The 14,741-nt window shown below is 51.5% G+C and overlaps 1 protein-coding gene across 1 annotated transcript in view; it reads right to left on the bottom strand.

Annotated features, from left to right (window-relative positions):
- The window catches only part of MAPK4 (mitogen-activated protein kinase 4), a 121,889-nt gene that overhangs the window by 37,189 nt on the left and 69,959 nt on the right, over positions 1–14,741 (bottom strand). Inside the window, exon 2 of the mRNA XM_014539720.1 lies at positions 1,246–2,683. Coding sequence (XP_014395206.1) covers positions 1,246–1,791 — 546 coding nt within the window. The 5' untranslated portion in view covers positions 1,792–2,683. The remainder of the gene's footprint in view (positions 1–1,245; positions 2,684–14,741) is intronic.

Below are 14,741 nucleotides of genomic sequence, written 5' to 3'. Positions count from 1 at the left end.
GTTCTGACAGATGGCCGGGCTGTAGGAGGGGAGCACAGGGCAATCTCAGGGCTAAGGCGGCACCAAGGAGCTAGAGCCAGCTGAGCTGATTTGGGCTCTGAAATCTGGGCTGGAGCCCAAGTTCCAGCCTGTGAGGGTGGGACAGGGAGCCCTGCCTCCCTCTCCCCCAGACACCCTCCCGCTGCAGCTGCACCAGGCAGGCCAGTGCCTTTCTATGCATCTGTGACCTTCTGGCTGCAGGCAAATCGGGTGCCGAAGCATGTTCAAGGTCGGAGCTACCCTTCCCTTTCATGACCCACCCTAGCCCTTTGGCTGATAACGGTTTATGGTGCACCTACTTCCCAGAGGATGTTTTCATTCTAATAAAAATCAGTGGCACGAAGGTGTTGGCTGGAGGCTGGAAATGACACTCACCCCCCAGCTCTGGTGCGGGGAACCTGGTGACGTGTGCTCAGGCTGAGCTGCTCAGAGGCTCCCCTTAATGGCAGGAACCAAGGGGTGAGGGGAATAGAATGTCAGAGAATTTCCAGCTCCTAAAGGGAGCAGTGCATTAGGTAAGAAGAGGTCTAGAGGAGTGTCAGTATCTCCTCCAGATGGAGGGGTCAGCTCTGATCTCTGCATTTAGCCACCCACCACATGGGGTCTCAACAGTACCACCCAGACATCCATGCTTCATCACACTCAGGGACCAGGGCATTGTGGGACCTGGGAGAGCTGTGCCATTTGTTGGATAATGGACACTGAGGATGAGTTGATCAGTTGAACTTGTCCGCTGACAGAGAGAATGGGACACAGAGTGGGTCAGCTTTATTGGGGGGACAAGGAGGACGAGGAGGAGGAGGAGGAGGAGGAGGAGGAAGAGGAGGAGGCGGCAAGATGAACCAGCGCATAAAGCTGGTGTGGTGGAAGCCTCATTAGGGGATGCTAGAGGCAAATTCACCAACTGCACAATTTTAAAGTCACAGAGTTTGCAACTGGAAGAAATCTTAGCGATAATCCAGTCCAACCCCCTCTTGCACAGCCTGGAGTTATTGGTCATGGCCACATGGCAGAGCCAAAATCAAGAACCCAAACCACCCCCTCAACAACTTTTCAGGCCAGTGATCTTTCTAGCACCCTCCAGCCTCCCCCAGACACACACCCCAGGCCGCTGATTCCCAGGGAGCTAGGGATACCCTCTGGAACACTGCGCGCTTCCTGAGGATCCCATGGGCCACCCCTATCCGCCATTCCGGCCAGACATACCTTGTGGGAATAATGCTGATCGACGATCCTCGCCAAGCCGAAGTCCCCGATCTTGAGCACGAGGTCCTCGGTGCTGATGAAGATGTTGGCGGGCTTCAGGTCCCTGTGCAGCACGTTGGCCGAGTGGATGTACTTGAGCCCGCGGAGCAGCTGGTACATGAACAGCTTGGCGTGCTCCTCCGCCAGCGTGCCCTGCTCCAGCAGGCGGGCCAGGTCGGTCTCCATGTACTCCTGCACGATGTAGGCCACGCTGAACTTGAACAGCTCGCCCTGCAGGTTGGTGCCCTTGGGCCCCAGCACCTCGTACACCTTCACGATGTTGTCGTGGTCCAGGCGCCGGATGATCTTGATCTCCCGGAGGGCGTGCTTCATGCTGCGGGCGTCGCTCAGGGTGACCTTCTTCACGGCCACCTTCCGGCAGGTCCTGCTGTCCGTGGCTGACAGCACCAGCCCATTGACACCGAAGCCCAGGGGTCGGAAGTCAACAAAGCGCCCACCGAGGTCATAGCCGTAGACACTGGCAAAGCAGTCCCCCTTCTCGGCCATCGTTGGCTTAGTGGTGGTCAGGGGACGCCCGTGGGACGGAGGGGCGGTCGGGAAAGGCCGGGTCCCAGCTGGTGGCCTCCCCAGCACACCTCATTCTGTCAAGTCCCGAGGCTGAGGGATGCTTTTTCTCGTGGTGATGTCACTGCCACCAGCTCCCTGGAGACAAGAGTGGCACATGTCCATGCTTGCTGAGCTGCAGAAGTTGGAGGCTCATGCTGTTTTCTTAACAAGCCCTGGGAGGGCTGTCCACCCACTCCTGTGTGTCCCGAGCCCTTCCCCACGCTGAGAATGGCTCATGCTTCTTTCACAGGGAGCATCTTGGACAGAGAAACCGATCTGGTTATCTATGTGAACGTCAAGTTTTCTCTCCTAAGGGACCACAAAGTAAAGATGCAGAAACTCTCCCCTGTAAGTCCTTTGTTGAAAGAAGTTCCTTCGGGCTGAAATGCTTTTGCTGCTCTGCGTTCCTTCACTGACGATGGTCCGAAGCTCGGTTGTATCACAGCCTCTGGCAGCTTCGCAGCTGCTCTCTGCGTCCCGGGCAGACTGAAGGGATCCCAACAATGGATTCTGGAGGCTCCTCGGGGCTTCTTTCTACCTCGGCCAGCTCCCCTTTCTGCCGGCTCACCTTAGATCCTGCAGCCCAAACCAGCTGGTGGGCATCGGGGAAGAAAGCCGGAGAACCCCTGCCCCTCCCATGAGCTGCACACCAAGTTACACCCGAAGTCCCAGGTCCGAGGGGAGCTCAGCTGCCAGGCCAGGCACCTCTGGAGGCTTCAGGGGGCAGCATCCTCTGTCACCCCCTCATCCATGCCTCTTCGAACGAGACTGTGCTCTGCTGGACTCCGAGAGGCTGCGGGAACCCGGCATCTTTCAGACGGAGTCTCCTTCCCTGTCAAAGAAATAACGTTGGTAAATTTCCACACTCAGCTCCCAACACCTTCCCACCAGCGCGTTTTGTTAACCAGCCCTGGTGTTATTTGATCTGTCCAGCCACTGAAACACTGCTTGCTCAGGGGATTCCGGGCTCGGGCGCCCAGCCCCCTCCTGCTGTGTGCAGCTCCTCTGGAAGAGAGAAGATGGACTGATTTGATAAGATCATCAAGCGGTGTGCCTTTTATGTAAATGCCTGCTCCCCGAAGGTTAACACTCACAGATTGTAGGAGGGAATGATCAGCTCTGACCTTTGAGAAATTCATTCTTTAAGCCCTCGGAACACACACATCAGCACTAGCCAGGGAGGGTGAGAGTGGACAGTAACCAGTAGCAGGCAAAAAAATAAAGGATCAATCATCTTGTTCTTCCACTTGGACTCCTTTTCTTCCCTCTTCTGCAAATGTCTTTGAATATTTTAATAACTTAATATGCAAATGAGCAATGTAATTACAATGGCGTCGCTTGCTTTCCATGTAGATGACATAAGCACACATACCAAATTGCAAGGAAATTGTATTGCTGCCCCAGTAAAGGGACTCTCTGCCCAGCTGAGCATCTCAGCGTGACACCAGGGCTGGCATGGTGGACTGTATTCTCTTGGAGGATGGGGACCTAGCTCTTCAAAGCAATGGGTCAAATCCAATCCTGACTGCTCCCCGGTGACTGCTGACTCCAATTACAGGCATAGGACCCAAGGGGGGAGAAAAAAACTGCAAAACTAGCGATATAAATTCAGTCTGAGGAAGTCACAGGCTTTATAAGTTTATTAGGTCCACAGATTCACAAAGAACAAACACCGTGTCCAGAACAGAGGCGTGAATCTAGCCAAGGCTGCTTCTGCGTGCCCATCCCACGGCAGGGTGCCCTGTGGGGATACTTTCAGGTCTGAACCCCGCACAACTCTGCAAATGATAACTGAAGCAAAACAACGGCCAGTGCTCTGAAACTAAGCAGGCAAATTAGGGGACACTGATGATACGAAGTAGTAAATAATCAGATCCCCTCTAAAAACTCCTAATGAAAGAAATTTGCCATGGGTCTGGGACACAGTCCTTGCTCAATAGATGTTGCCTATTGTTGCTGTTGTTGAAAATCCCCTTACACTTAAATAGGAAGTAGCTCCAACTATTCTGGTATCTCAGCAAACCCTCAGCAAACCTGCTCTGCATGTTTTTATTGGGCCCCGCAGCAAAATAACCATCGACTTGCAGAGTTTCAGACTGGGAGGCAATGTAGCAGACAGGTCCCGGGTCCTTAGCGGGGGTGGTCCTGCCCTCCTGGGCCCATTTGAGGAGGAGCCACTACTGGCCTTTAGCAGGCAGGGCCCGATTCGCTAACCATCCTGCAGAGCATCTCCATCAGTGAGGAACCTGAACCCACCCCAAGGCCAGCCCCTCCACTAAGAGGCAAGTCCTCATCTGCCCATGAGGGCACCGAGGCTCCGAGAATACCAGCTCAGTGTGTCTACAGAGAGAGGGTCAATAAACATGGGATGACATGATAAATGAATACCATTCACCCTGAGGACTCCCAGCCAATTGGAGTCAGCGCTGGGACCACCCACTGAGCTACGGCCTAACATCTGTGCTAGTGAAGTCCACCTGATGTCTGATTCAGGGGAACAAGAGAGGTGCCCCAGTGCCCCACTCCATGCCTCCTCTGACCCTGCTGCCCAAGGCAGGTAACAAAACCTAAATTGGAGCTTCTTTCACTTTCTCCCCATATGCCTGGTGTGGTTCCCAAGGGCACAGCAACCAGAAGCATTTATATTTACATATTTTGCTTTCTGAGGAGAGACTTAAGCCTTCTTCCCGTTCCAGCCCTCGCAGGGCTGTAAACAGAGACGGGAATGGGCACCTAAGCAGAGAGATGACATCACCAGCAAGCCCAAAGCAGGATTTGGATCAGCTGTGTGAGATCAGCTGCAATGCAGATAATCTGTGAATAATTAAGAGGTGCTTTATTTATGTTTCAAAACTCTTTCCTTTTCCTCTCACATGGGCAGAGGGACTGTCTCCCGTGTGTGTGTGTGTGTGTGTGTGTGTGTGTGTGTCTCAGTGGATTCCCAGCACACTGTCAGCTTCAGCGGGCAGGTACCAGGTTACCTTGCACACCCTCTCCACCTTCCTCGTGGACCTCTAAGTTTACTCTTTCAGCTCCTGCCTGGCCTCTCTGCTTGCACCTTCCTGGTTCCTGAAATGTTCTCCTGCTTCCTCCCCACGTGTTGAAACCCTGCCCATCACTCAGAATCCAGGCAAAGTCTCACTTCCTCTGCGATGCATCCATCCAGTCCTCAGTGACACTTCTCCCCTTTCCAAACTCCTGTGGCGTTCCTGTGTATACTGTACTTGACACTTGCCATATCCTCATTTGGGCTGTTATTTAACTTTTGATACATGTCCACCTCCCAACTAGACTTTAAGCTTAAGTCCAGGGTTCAAAGTAGCACTCGGAAAATAACTGGATTGGAAGTGCCGAGGAACATCGGTTATGTCTCCACTACTGTGATGCCCACATTCCCTAGGCCTCCCCTTCCTGTGCTTGCTGCTCCAATGCAACGTGCTCAACAGGACCCTTCTCACAATTAGCCCCAGCCACTCAGACAAACCAGCATTTCTGAACTTCAACTCCCTTAGCATCATCTTCAGCTTCGATGCTGCCTCTCTTAGAATGTCAACACTGACCAGGAGTCTTCATCTGACCATTTCTCTGTTCCCATTTGAGTTTGCTACTATTCATTTCTTCTCAGAACTCTTCATTTTCTAAGCTTCTTTCTATCATCTATATATATAAAAGGCTAAGGGCCCGACCATCCGTCCGTCCCACCGTCCGACTGACCGACTGGCCAGTACATATGACACGCACTGGCAATTTAAAAATAAATGTTGACTTGCCCATGTGTGATACATATAAAGCTCTCTCTGGCACCAATTGCACGCGTGTGTTTCAATCTGTCATTGTCGATCGTGAATTTGGTTTTTTTGACATTCTGAAGCTGAAAGAAAGTGGTGTCGTGGACAGAATATTCCAATAGTGATATTAAAGTATTTCTTCTAATTAATTTTCTTTCAATGTGCATGAATCCGTGCACTGGGCCACTGGTTCTTCTATAATTTCTACTGTCAACCCTTTGATTTTTTCCACATATGGACTGATTACAGAACACCTATTACCTAAGAAGTCTTGGGTTAGTGTTCATTGCTTGTGTGATATACTAAGAGGTGTGGGCCCATCCATCCTAGCGAGGGGTAGACCTGGCATCTGGGTGTGCCCGCCTGGGCAGAGGATTGAGTATGGCAGCCCTTGGCATGATGAGCTTCAGGGAAAAGCAGCATCAGTCTCCACTTGGAGCTGGTGGCTCAGAGCTGCTCTGAATCACAGTGTGACTTTCAACCAGGGACTTGGCATTCACCTTGAGAGAAAGAAAGGTCATAGGTTCAGCTGTGCTCAAATAACACCCAACAAGGCAGTCCAGGCTCCCTGGATTCCACGGGGAACAAACACAGGAGTAGAAATATCTACCCCAGCACTTCACCTCTCCACTGATTTCTCACTGGTTCTCCAGAAATATCTTATTTGAGGCCAATTAATTATCCTCTCATGCATTCAACATTCTAACATGTGGAGGCAAACCAGAGACGAGGTGGTGTGTGCCAACTGTCCTTTCTGGGATTCCTGAGGCTCTGGTTTACAAAGCAGCTTCGGAAAGTCTAAATTTAGACTCACCTCCTCGCCTGCTCAGAGCCTCCCAAGCCTCATGCTGTTGACTTTCAGCAGGAACTACGGCCCCCAGTGAGGTGCTGACATTTCACAGACGCTGCTTTCTTCCCTCTCCTGAGCCCCCAAAACGTGCAGGAAATCCTTCTCAGACAGGGATCATGTTCATTTACAGGTGAACCAGCAGGACACTCCCAATTCTATGTGGTACTGTTCCCATCACAGCCAGGTCTGTGTGACTCTAAGGTTTGTGATTCCAGTCACTGTGGTCTATGTGAATGAAGTCCTCTAGGCCAGAGACCAGCAAATTCTTCTATGAAAGACCAGAGGATAAATATCTTAGCCTCTGCAGGACATACAGTCTCTTCTTCAACCACTCAACCCTGCCTTTGCAGCAAAGAAGCAGCCACAGACAATACCCAAATGAAGGGCATGACTGCATTTTAATAAAACTTTATTTAGGAAGATAGTAGAGAGCTGGATTTGGCCTGGGGGCTGTAGTTTGCCAACCCCTGCTCTAGATAGTGTAGAAACTCCCTCTAGCTTGTTCCTGAGTGGGTACCAAAGTGTGTTGTAACCCAGGCTCCTTTCCAGCTCTTGTTGCACCACCTCCTCCCTCTTGGACTCAGTCCTCCTTTTGTCCTTCATGGTGGCACTATTCCAGAACTGCCCTCCCTCCAAGGAGGTACCCTGAGCTTGGGACCCCAGGTTTAGTTAAGCTCACCCATAAGTAGCATGGGCTCAGGGCCCAACTCTCTGCTCTCCACAGGCTACCTTCTAGTTCTGCAATTCTATATCCTGTGGATGCACCTCACTCCTAAGCTGCACTTGGATTTTAACAGAGGCTTTCTGGAGAGGTGGCGAAGACGACACACTGAAGATGTAAGTACACTATTCAGGGCTTGCCAGGGGCCAAGGGTTTTGCCTGACTACTTCAGTTGGGTCTCCGAAGAACCCTATGAGGTTGTCATCATTCTCCCATGAAGTCTTCAATGAGAAGTGATTTGCCCAAAGTCACACCACTAGCTGGGATGTAAACGCAGGTCTGTCTGACTCCAAAGCCCATACTTCTCATCATCATAACACATGATCTGGTTCTCACCATGAACCATCTAGGCCCAGGGTGACTTCCAAGGCCTAGCAAAGGACAAGCTTGGGGTAGGCACATCTTGTGGTGCTTCCCAAATTAAAGTGAGAAGCAGCCCCCTTTCTGCCTGTATCCAGTCCAGTGTGGAGGCCATGGTAAATAAGCTCACTTTATGGAAAAAGACTGAGAAATGGGCATTGAGATGAGAGTATGAGTTGAGAAAAAACAACAACACAAAACTGATAACACCAAGTTCAAACAACCATAACCCTGCCTTCTAAGCATTTCTCGATTTCTTCTTCAACTATAAACCTCAAATCCACAGGAGTCTGTGGCTGCCGGGTCTGGCCATTCTAGAGGGGAGCTGAGCTGAGCATTCGCCCAGCTGGCTGATTGGAAGAGGCCTCTAGTTGACACTAGCCACCAACCCAGAAACCATTCCCACTTCCTCTGAGTGAACAAAAAACCAGCTCTGGGACAGCCATGGAGCCGCTGAGCTCAACTCAGGGATGACTCATGATGGGACTAAACCAGGGTTTCAACCTCAGCACGACTGACATTCTGAGCAAGATCATTCTTAGCAGGAGAATGTTTAGCAGCCTCCCTGGCCTCTGCCTACTAAATGCCAGTAGCAACCCCTAGGGTGACACCAAAAATATCTCTAATCTTTAGAAACTACCACCAGTGGAGGAGGACAAAACCACCCTTGGTTGAGAACACTGATCTAAATCAGCAGCTTCCAGCAGAGACAGTATTGGCACCTGAGCAGAAGAGCCATTGGTTTGGGGGAGCTGTGCAGTGCCCTGGGGAAAGTTTAAGCAGCCCTGGTCCCGACCCACTAAGTGCCAACAGCACTTCCTGGGTGCTGTGCCAGCCTCACACATTTCCAAAATCCTAGAGGCCAGTGGTATCTCCCACACCCATCTCTGTTGAGGGCCATGAGTCTAAGCCAATCGTGGTAATTCAATTCCCCTTTGGCAGTGGTTGGTTTAGGGGTGGTCACATGATCCATTTCTGGACAATAAGCCTCAAAGGAACGTCCCCTGGGAGGCCTCAAGGGAAATGTTTTCCTCCTCCACTCCCCGTCTTTGAATGCTGTTTTGGGAGGAAGTTGTGTTGGTGCTGCAGCCGCCACCTTGAGACCATGTGGGGACAAACCTGGGGACAAAGGCCAGCACACTGGAGTTGGCAGATGAGCCGGGCCCTTGTTGACATCGTTGGAAATGCCTACCTCCAGCTTTCTTGCCAAGTGAGGTCCTCAAGCCCAATTGTTAAGACATTTTCACTGTCTTTTTTTTTTTTTTTTAACTTGAGGCTGACAAAATAGGTCCAGAGACATGGAAGCATGGAACAGACTGACAGATCTCAGAGGGAAGGGGAGAGGGGGAGTGAGACTCGAGTAACCAGAGGCTGAATTATCTAATGATAGTACCAACAAGGGTACACGGTCCGTCTAATAGAGAGATGTAGAGCACATGGCTCCTGACCGCCAGGAGCTTACATCCCCACAGGGAGAGAAGAACCACAATCACAATCACAGGGGCAGGAATCTTCAGCAGCTACAACATGATCCCCCTGCACGTGGGGCAGGAGTTAGGACAGGCGAGTCAGAGAAGACGCCTGGAGGATGAGGAAGGCAGCGTCTAAGGTGCCACCAATGATCGCCCCTCCTGGCTTTGGCTGTGTGTAAGCTTCTCCCCTTAAGAGTATGCTGGACTTATTGACTCACTTTTAAGGGACAGAATATGGCAGAAGTAATGGGATTTTCCTTCTGAAATAGGTTATTGAAAGACCGTGGCTTCCATCTTGGGTGCTCACTCCTCGGGAAGCTGGTGCCACGTCATGAAGCAGCCCTTCGGGTGGACCCAGGCGAGGGAACCTGGAGGCAGATCTTCCCTGAGGGGAGCTCGAGAGGACTACGGCCCCGGCCACAGCCCTGCTGAAGTCTCAGAGACCTTACCTTACAGGCACCTGGCTAAGCTGTGCCCGGATGCCTGACCCACAGAAACTATGTGATAATAATGCTGTTTCAGCTGCTAAATTGGGGGTGTTTGTTACACAGCAGTAGATAGCTCCTGGGGAGGAGCGGCTCGGACACTTGCAGTTCTTGCTTGTTCCAGGATGACGAAGTGGCAGGCTTGGACTGAGACCTTGGGAAGTTATTGGGCTGGGGTCCTGGGTCTTACCTGGCTTGGATCTCATCAGATTCCAGAGCCAGACAGAACCTCAGGGAGGGGAGGGGAGGGGAGGTACCTTCCTGCTCCTTCTCACAGATGCAGCCCCAGGGTCTGGGATCGAGGATCTCAATAAATAAATTCCAGTGGACACAAGAGTGGCTACATGTTTGCAGTAAGAGTTTGGTTATCACAAAATATGACCCAAATGGAAAGAGAAATTAAAATGTGTCTCTGCTGTCCAGAAATAAAAGCTTTCGACTCTCCCAGGGTGGTGGGGGCTCCAGCAAGGATGGCACACAGGCCCCCAAAGAGCAGAGGGAGTGGAAGGCAACTCCTCACCAGTGAAGGAACTGCTGGCCCCGAGGTCACTGTCATTGTGTTATGTCATATTTTTTAAATATACACTGAGTGGCCAGATTATTTTGACCACCCCATCAGTACTTCATTGACACTTCCAAAAATACTGAATATTGAAAACTTTCTAAGCAAATACTCTCAAGGTTTTATTATTATTATTATTTGCACTAATTCATCACTTCATTGTACTGATGGGGTGGTCATAATAATCTGGCCGGTCATAATAATTTGGCCACTCAGTATATATTTTTATTGATTTCAGAGAGAAAGAGAGAGAAACATCAATTATGTGAGAGAATCATTGATCAGCTGCCTCCTGCACATCCCCCACTGGGGATCAAGCCCACAACCTGGGCACGTGGCATGTGCCTCAACCGGGAATCAAGCCGTGACCTCCTGGTTCATAGGTTAAAGCTCAACCACTGAGCCTCGCCGGCCAGGCTTATGTCTGATTTTTAACAGTGACTCAGCGGGGTTTACCATGCGACGGTGGTGCTCCCAGGAATTAGGAGAATAACTCTTCTGGTCTTCCAGCTTTTAAAAGAAGTACCATCCCCTCCACCCAGGAGGGGAGCGGGCTGGAGTTCATATGAAGTAACCTGCCCAGAAGGCCTTTCTGTTTGGGAAAACCCAGGTGCACGGGCAGATGGCTGCCCCTCAGGTGCTCAGGTGGCACTTCCTGTGCTCCGTGCCTCCATGCCCAGGACCTCTCCCAGCTGAGGTCTAACCCTTCACACACCAGCCACAGGACAGCCGGTGACCCGAGCCCTGCTTAGGCTAAAAGAAATGTCTCACTGCAGGCCCTGAGCCCCAGGCCCCAGTGGGCACCCTCCCTGGGACGCACGCACGTCTCAGCGTCCCTGCGGGCAGTGATGCCGCCCACACGGGCTTGTTTGCCTCCAGAACATGCTGGTGGGGGTGCTGCCAAGGAAGAGACAGGAGAGAACCCTGCTGCTTTGATCTCACTGGGAGGGGATGAGAGGAGGTACCGAAGGTGGGGAGAAAAAGTGAGCAAAAGGAATATCAGGCCCGGAGAGGGGGTGTAACTCTGGGAGCATTCTGTTCAGTCTTTGCTGGGCCTTTTTCCTTGAAAATTACATAACCAGCCGGGGAGAACAGAGGCTGCCCAGGCCTCCCAACAGCACTGAAATAGCAGAGCAATCCCGGCAGCCCCATTGGAGCTCCAGGCTGACGTTGCGCAAAGCCGGGGAGACAGGGCAGTCTGAGTCCCGCAGGTGAAGTGTAGATGCTGGTCACCATGGAAACGGCACAGCTGCCGAGGCTACACCTGCCCAGGCTTGAGCCTGGGCGTTGACCTGCATGCAGGTCACAAGTGTGTGAAGGAGTGTGTGCGTGCCAGCATTTTGGTCCATCTGGGTTCAGACAACTAGGACGTTTGACCTTTGTAGGTTCAAGGGGAAACTTCTCACTCCCTCTTTTAAGGAAATAAACCTGGGATCACCGAGGATCTTGGCTTCTTTGGAAATCTAAATCAGGACAGTGTGACTTTAGCGGCTAACTAAGGGGAGGCCCCATTTGGGACTTGCTTGGCTTGGACTGGGATCTAAGGGCAGAGATCCCAGCCAGGGGCTAAGCTTCTCCAAAGCAGAGCCTGCATCTTTAATTTCTCCCCACCCCCCCCGGGCCCACCCTATGACCTGTGCCCATGGACCCCGTGCCTTCCCTGAATTCGGAGATTCCTCACTCTGAGCCCAGATTTATTTTTTTAAAATATATTGATTTTTGCCCATGGACCCCGTGCCTTCCCTGAATTCGGAGATTCCTCACTCTGAGCCCAGATTTATTTTTTTAAAATATATTTTATTGATTTTTTTATAGAGAGGAAGGGAGAGGGATAGAGAGTTAGAAACATCGATGAGAGAGAAACATCGATCAGCTGCTTCCTGCACACTCCCTACTGGGGATGTGCCTGCAACCAAGGTACATGCCCTTGACCGGAATCGAATCTGGGATCCCTGAGTCCGCAGGCTGACGCTCTATCCACTGAGCCAAACCGGTTAGGGCCTGAGCCCAGATTTAATCAGCCATCGTGGGAAAGCACAGCCTCTGACCCTTTAGGAGTCAGTGTTCAGACCTGACCTCTCCTGCCGAACGTTGGGACCCCTACAGGGGACCCCTTACACCCTGCGCCATCTCCTGTGGGCTTCCGGTTGCAGACCCCCCCAGCCCAGCTCTCTCACACTTGAGTGTCTGCTTTTGCTTTCTTAGTTTTCCCAGTTCCTTGGAGGAGGATTTACTCTGCTCCCTTAAGTCATCTTGGGAACGGACATCCCTTCTAAATTTCTTCAGCCTCTGATCTCCTGGTTTCCTCGACTCTCCTCACCAGCCATTACAAAACATCTTTCCTTCACTGAAAATGTCCTGTCCTCCCCGCTTCTGGGCCTCCACACAGGCTGTTCCCGCTCATCCTGCCCTGGCTAATTCTTACTTATCCTTTAGGCCTAAGTTTAAATGCCCCTTCGCCCAGGAAGCCTTCCTTGATGCTCTGTTCCCTCTCCAGACTATCTTATCTGTGTCTCCCTGTCCTCCCCAGCTCATGTCCCTCTTTGTTTCAGCTTTAATTTGCTTGAATTCAGTGTTTGACTTGGAAGGGACAGAATACCCTCATCGTCTGCATCACTATTGGACCCTGCACCCAAGGCCCAATTCCTAACCTACTCACTCATAAAGAATAATATTTGGGCAGAACAAACACATTCTGAGAAGTGCCCCATTCCGGACCATTGTGCACAAGTTCAAGTTTGTTAACAGACTGTACTGTTTCTTTCCTCCCTTTGAGAGATGCCAACCAGATGTGAGAATTTCACAGATCTTGTCTGATTCGAATCCTGTGTTCTCTTTAAATTTCAGAGTCCTTGACTTCCTTTCACCAGCCCTGCTTCTCACCCAGTCACCTGGCCCATTATCCAGGCAGCGTGCGCACCGAGGCCTCCTACTCTTCCCATGGAGGCTAATCATTTACAGGGGCTGTGCTCCAAGGTAGAAAGAAATCATTTGTAGGGCAGAAAAAATGTCCCTCAGCAATTCCATCTCCCTGCTCATAAATGACAGAAGTGGTCTTTCCACAGCACAGATGATAGCAACAATCCCTGGGCCCCCTGGGGCTGACACAGCCAAGGAGAAAAGCCATGGGATGGGAGCCACGAGGCCTGGGTTCTAGTCCTGTGAGCCCTCGGGCAAGAAGTTTCAAATCTGGGAAGTGGGAATCACCACACTGCCCCAATGACCCACGGGGGTATGGGGACACTTTCAAAAGTATAAAGTTCAGATGGGAGGAAAGTCATGACCACAACTCAATTATACTAAAATTATCAATTTTAAAATTAACGCAGTGACTTCAGCTGGGCCCTAGGGGGTTGGGATTGTTACTTTCTCATCTCTCGGGCTCATCCCTTCACATTCCTCCACATGGAAGGTGAGTATTGGCCCACCAGCCATTGCACATGTGTTTTGAGTCTGTTTGTTTGTTTGTTTGTTTGCGGGTGGCAGGATTGGGGGGACTTTAGGCTAAGTTATCCCTATCTAAAAGGTAATGAGGATGGAGCCCTCCTCAATGGGATTAGTGCCCGGATACAGGGGCCCTTGACAGTTCTCGCCCTCTTTCTGCCATGTGAGGACACAATGAGAAGTCAGCTGTCTGCAACACAGAAGAGGGCTTTCCCCAGAACCTGACCATGCTGGCACCCTGATCTCGGACTTTCCAGCCTCCAGGACCATAAGAAATACATTTCTGTTCCTTACATGCCACCCGGTCTACTCTTGGACAACAGTCCCAACTAAGACACTAACCAAGTCCATTGCAGCGAGGCCATTGCTCTGATCTAACTTACTGAACTCCGCCACTGTCTGTCCAAAGCCCTTTCTCTCCTGCTCTCCTGTGAGTGGCTCCTTCACCACAAGGTTATTAGGCTCCGAAAGTCAGAGCCACGTGCTATGGAGATCACATCGTGGGAACATGACCTGTTGGAGAGGCAATGTGTGCTGTCGGGTGCTTGCTTTTTCACTTGCCTTCCTGATCTGGCAGGAGAGCTGCAGGGAGTGTCTCTGGACCCCAGGCGAGCCTGTGAGGGGTTCCACACACAAATAAGTCTCTTCTGTCTTGACAGGCAGGCCCCGTGGGAGGCCACCACACCCCACTGGACACGGAAGAGCTCCCTGGAGAAGAAGACAGACGGCTCCACTGCCTGGGAGGGACGTGCAGGAAGGTTGGAAAAGAAAGCAAAGAAGCAATAGAAGAAAGGGAACCAGCGAGGTGGGCAATGGACTGATGAACCCGCCCCTCCCCCTGATACCCTGGGGCTCTTAAAGGAGAGCCGGGTCCTGGGTTTCCCACCGGTTGGCATGTGCATTCGGAGCTGGTTTTGATTCCATTTGGAGAAAGATGACCATCCTGGCCTTCGGGTGTCTGATCAATCCCAGGTCAGTTCATACTAACCGAAATAGGGACCAACCCTCCCTCCACTACCAGGTGAGGAAACTGAGGCCCAGAAAATGGAAATGACTCTCCCAAGGTCACTCAGAGAGGCAGGGACCAGGCGCTTCTTGGGCCTCAAGATGGCTTTGCGGATCACCATCAAATGAGCAAGGGGATCCTGACCCAGCTGGCCAAGAGCTGGGCAAGGCAGGGACCGGCTGGCTGCAAAGGAGCAGCTCTT

This window comes from Myotis brandtii, unplaced genomic scaffold (genome assembly GCF_000412655.1).
Source record: "Myotis brandtii unplaced genomic scaffold, ASM41265v1 scaffold226, whole genome shotgun sequence".
Classification (NCBI taxonomy): domain Eukaryota; kingdom Metazoa; phylum Chordata; class Mammalia; order Chiroptera; family Vespertilionidae; genus Myotis; species Myotis brandtii.
The sequence above is the reverse complement of the archived record's forward strand: the minus strand, read 5'-3'. Positions and strand labels throughout refer to the sequence as shown.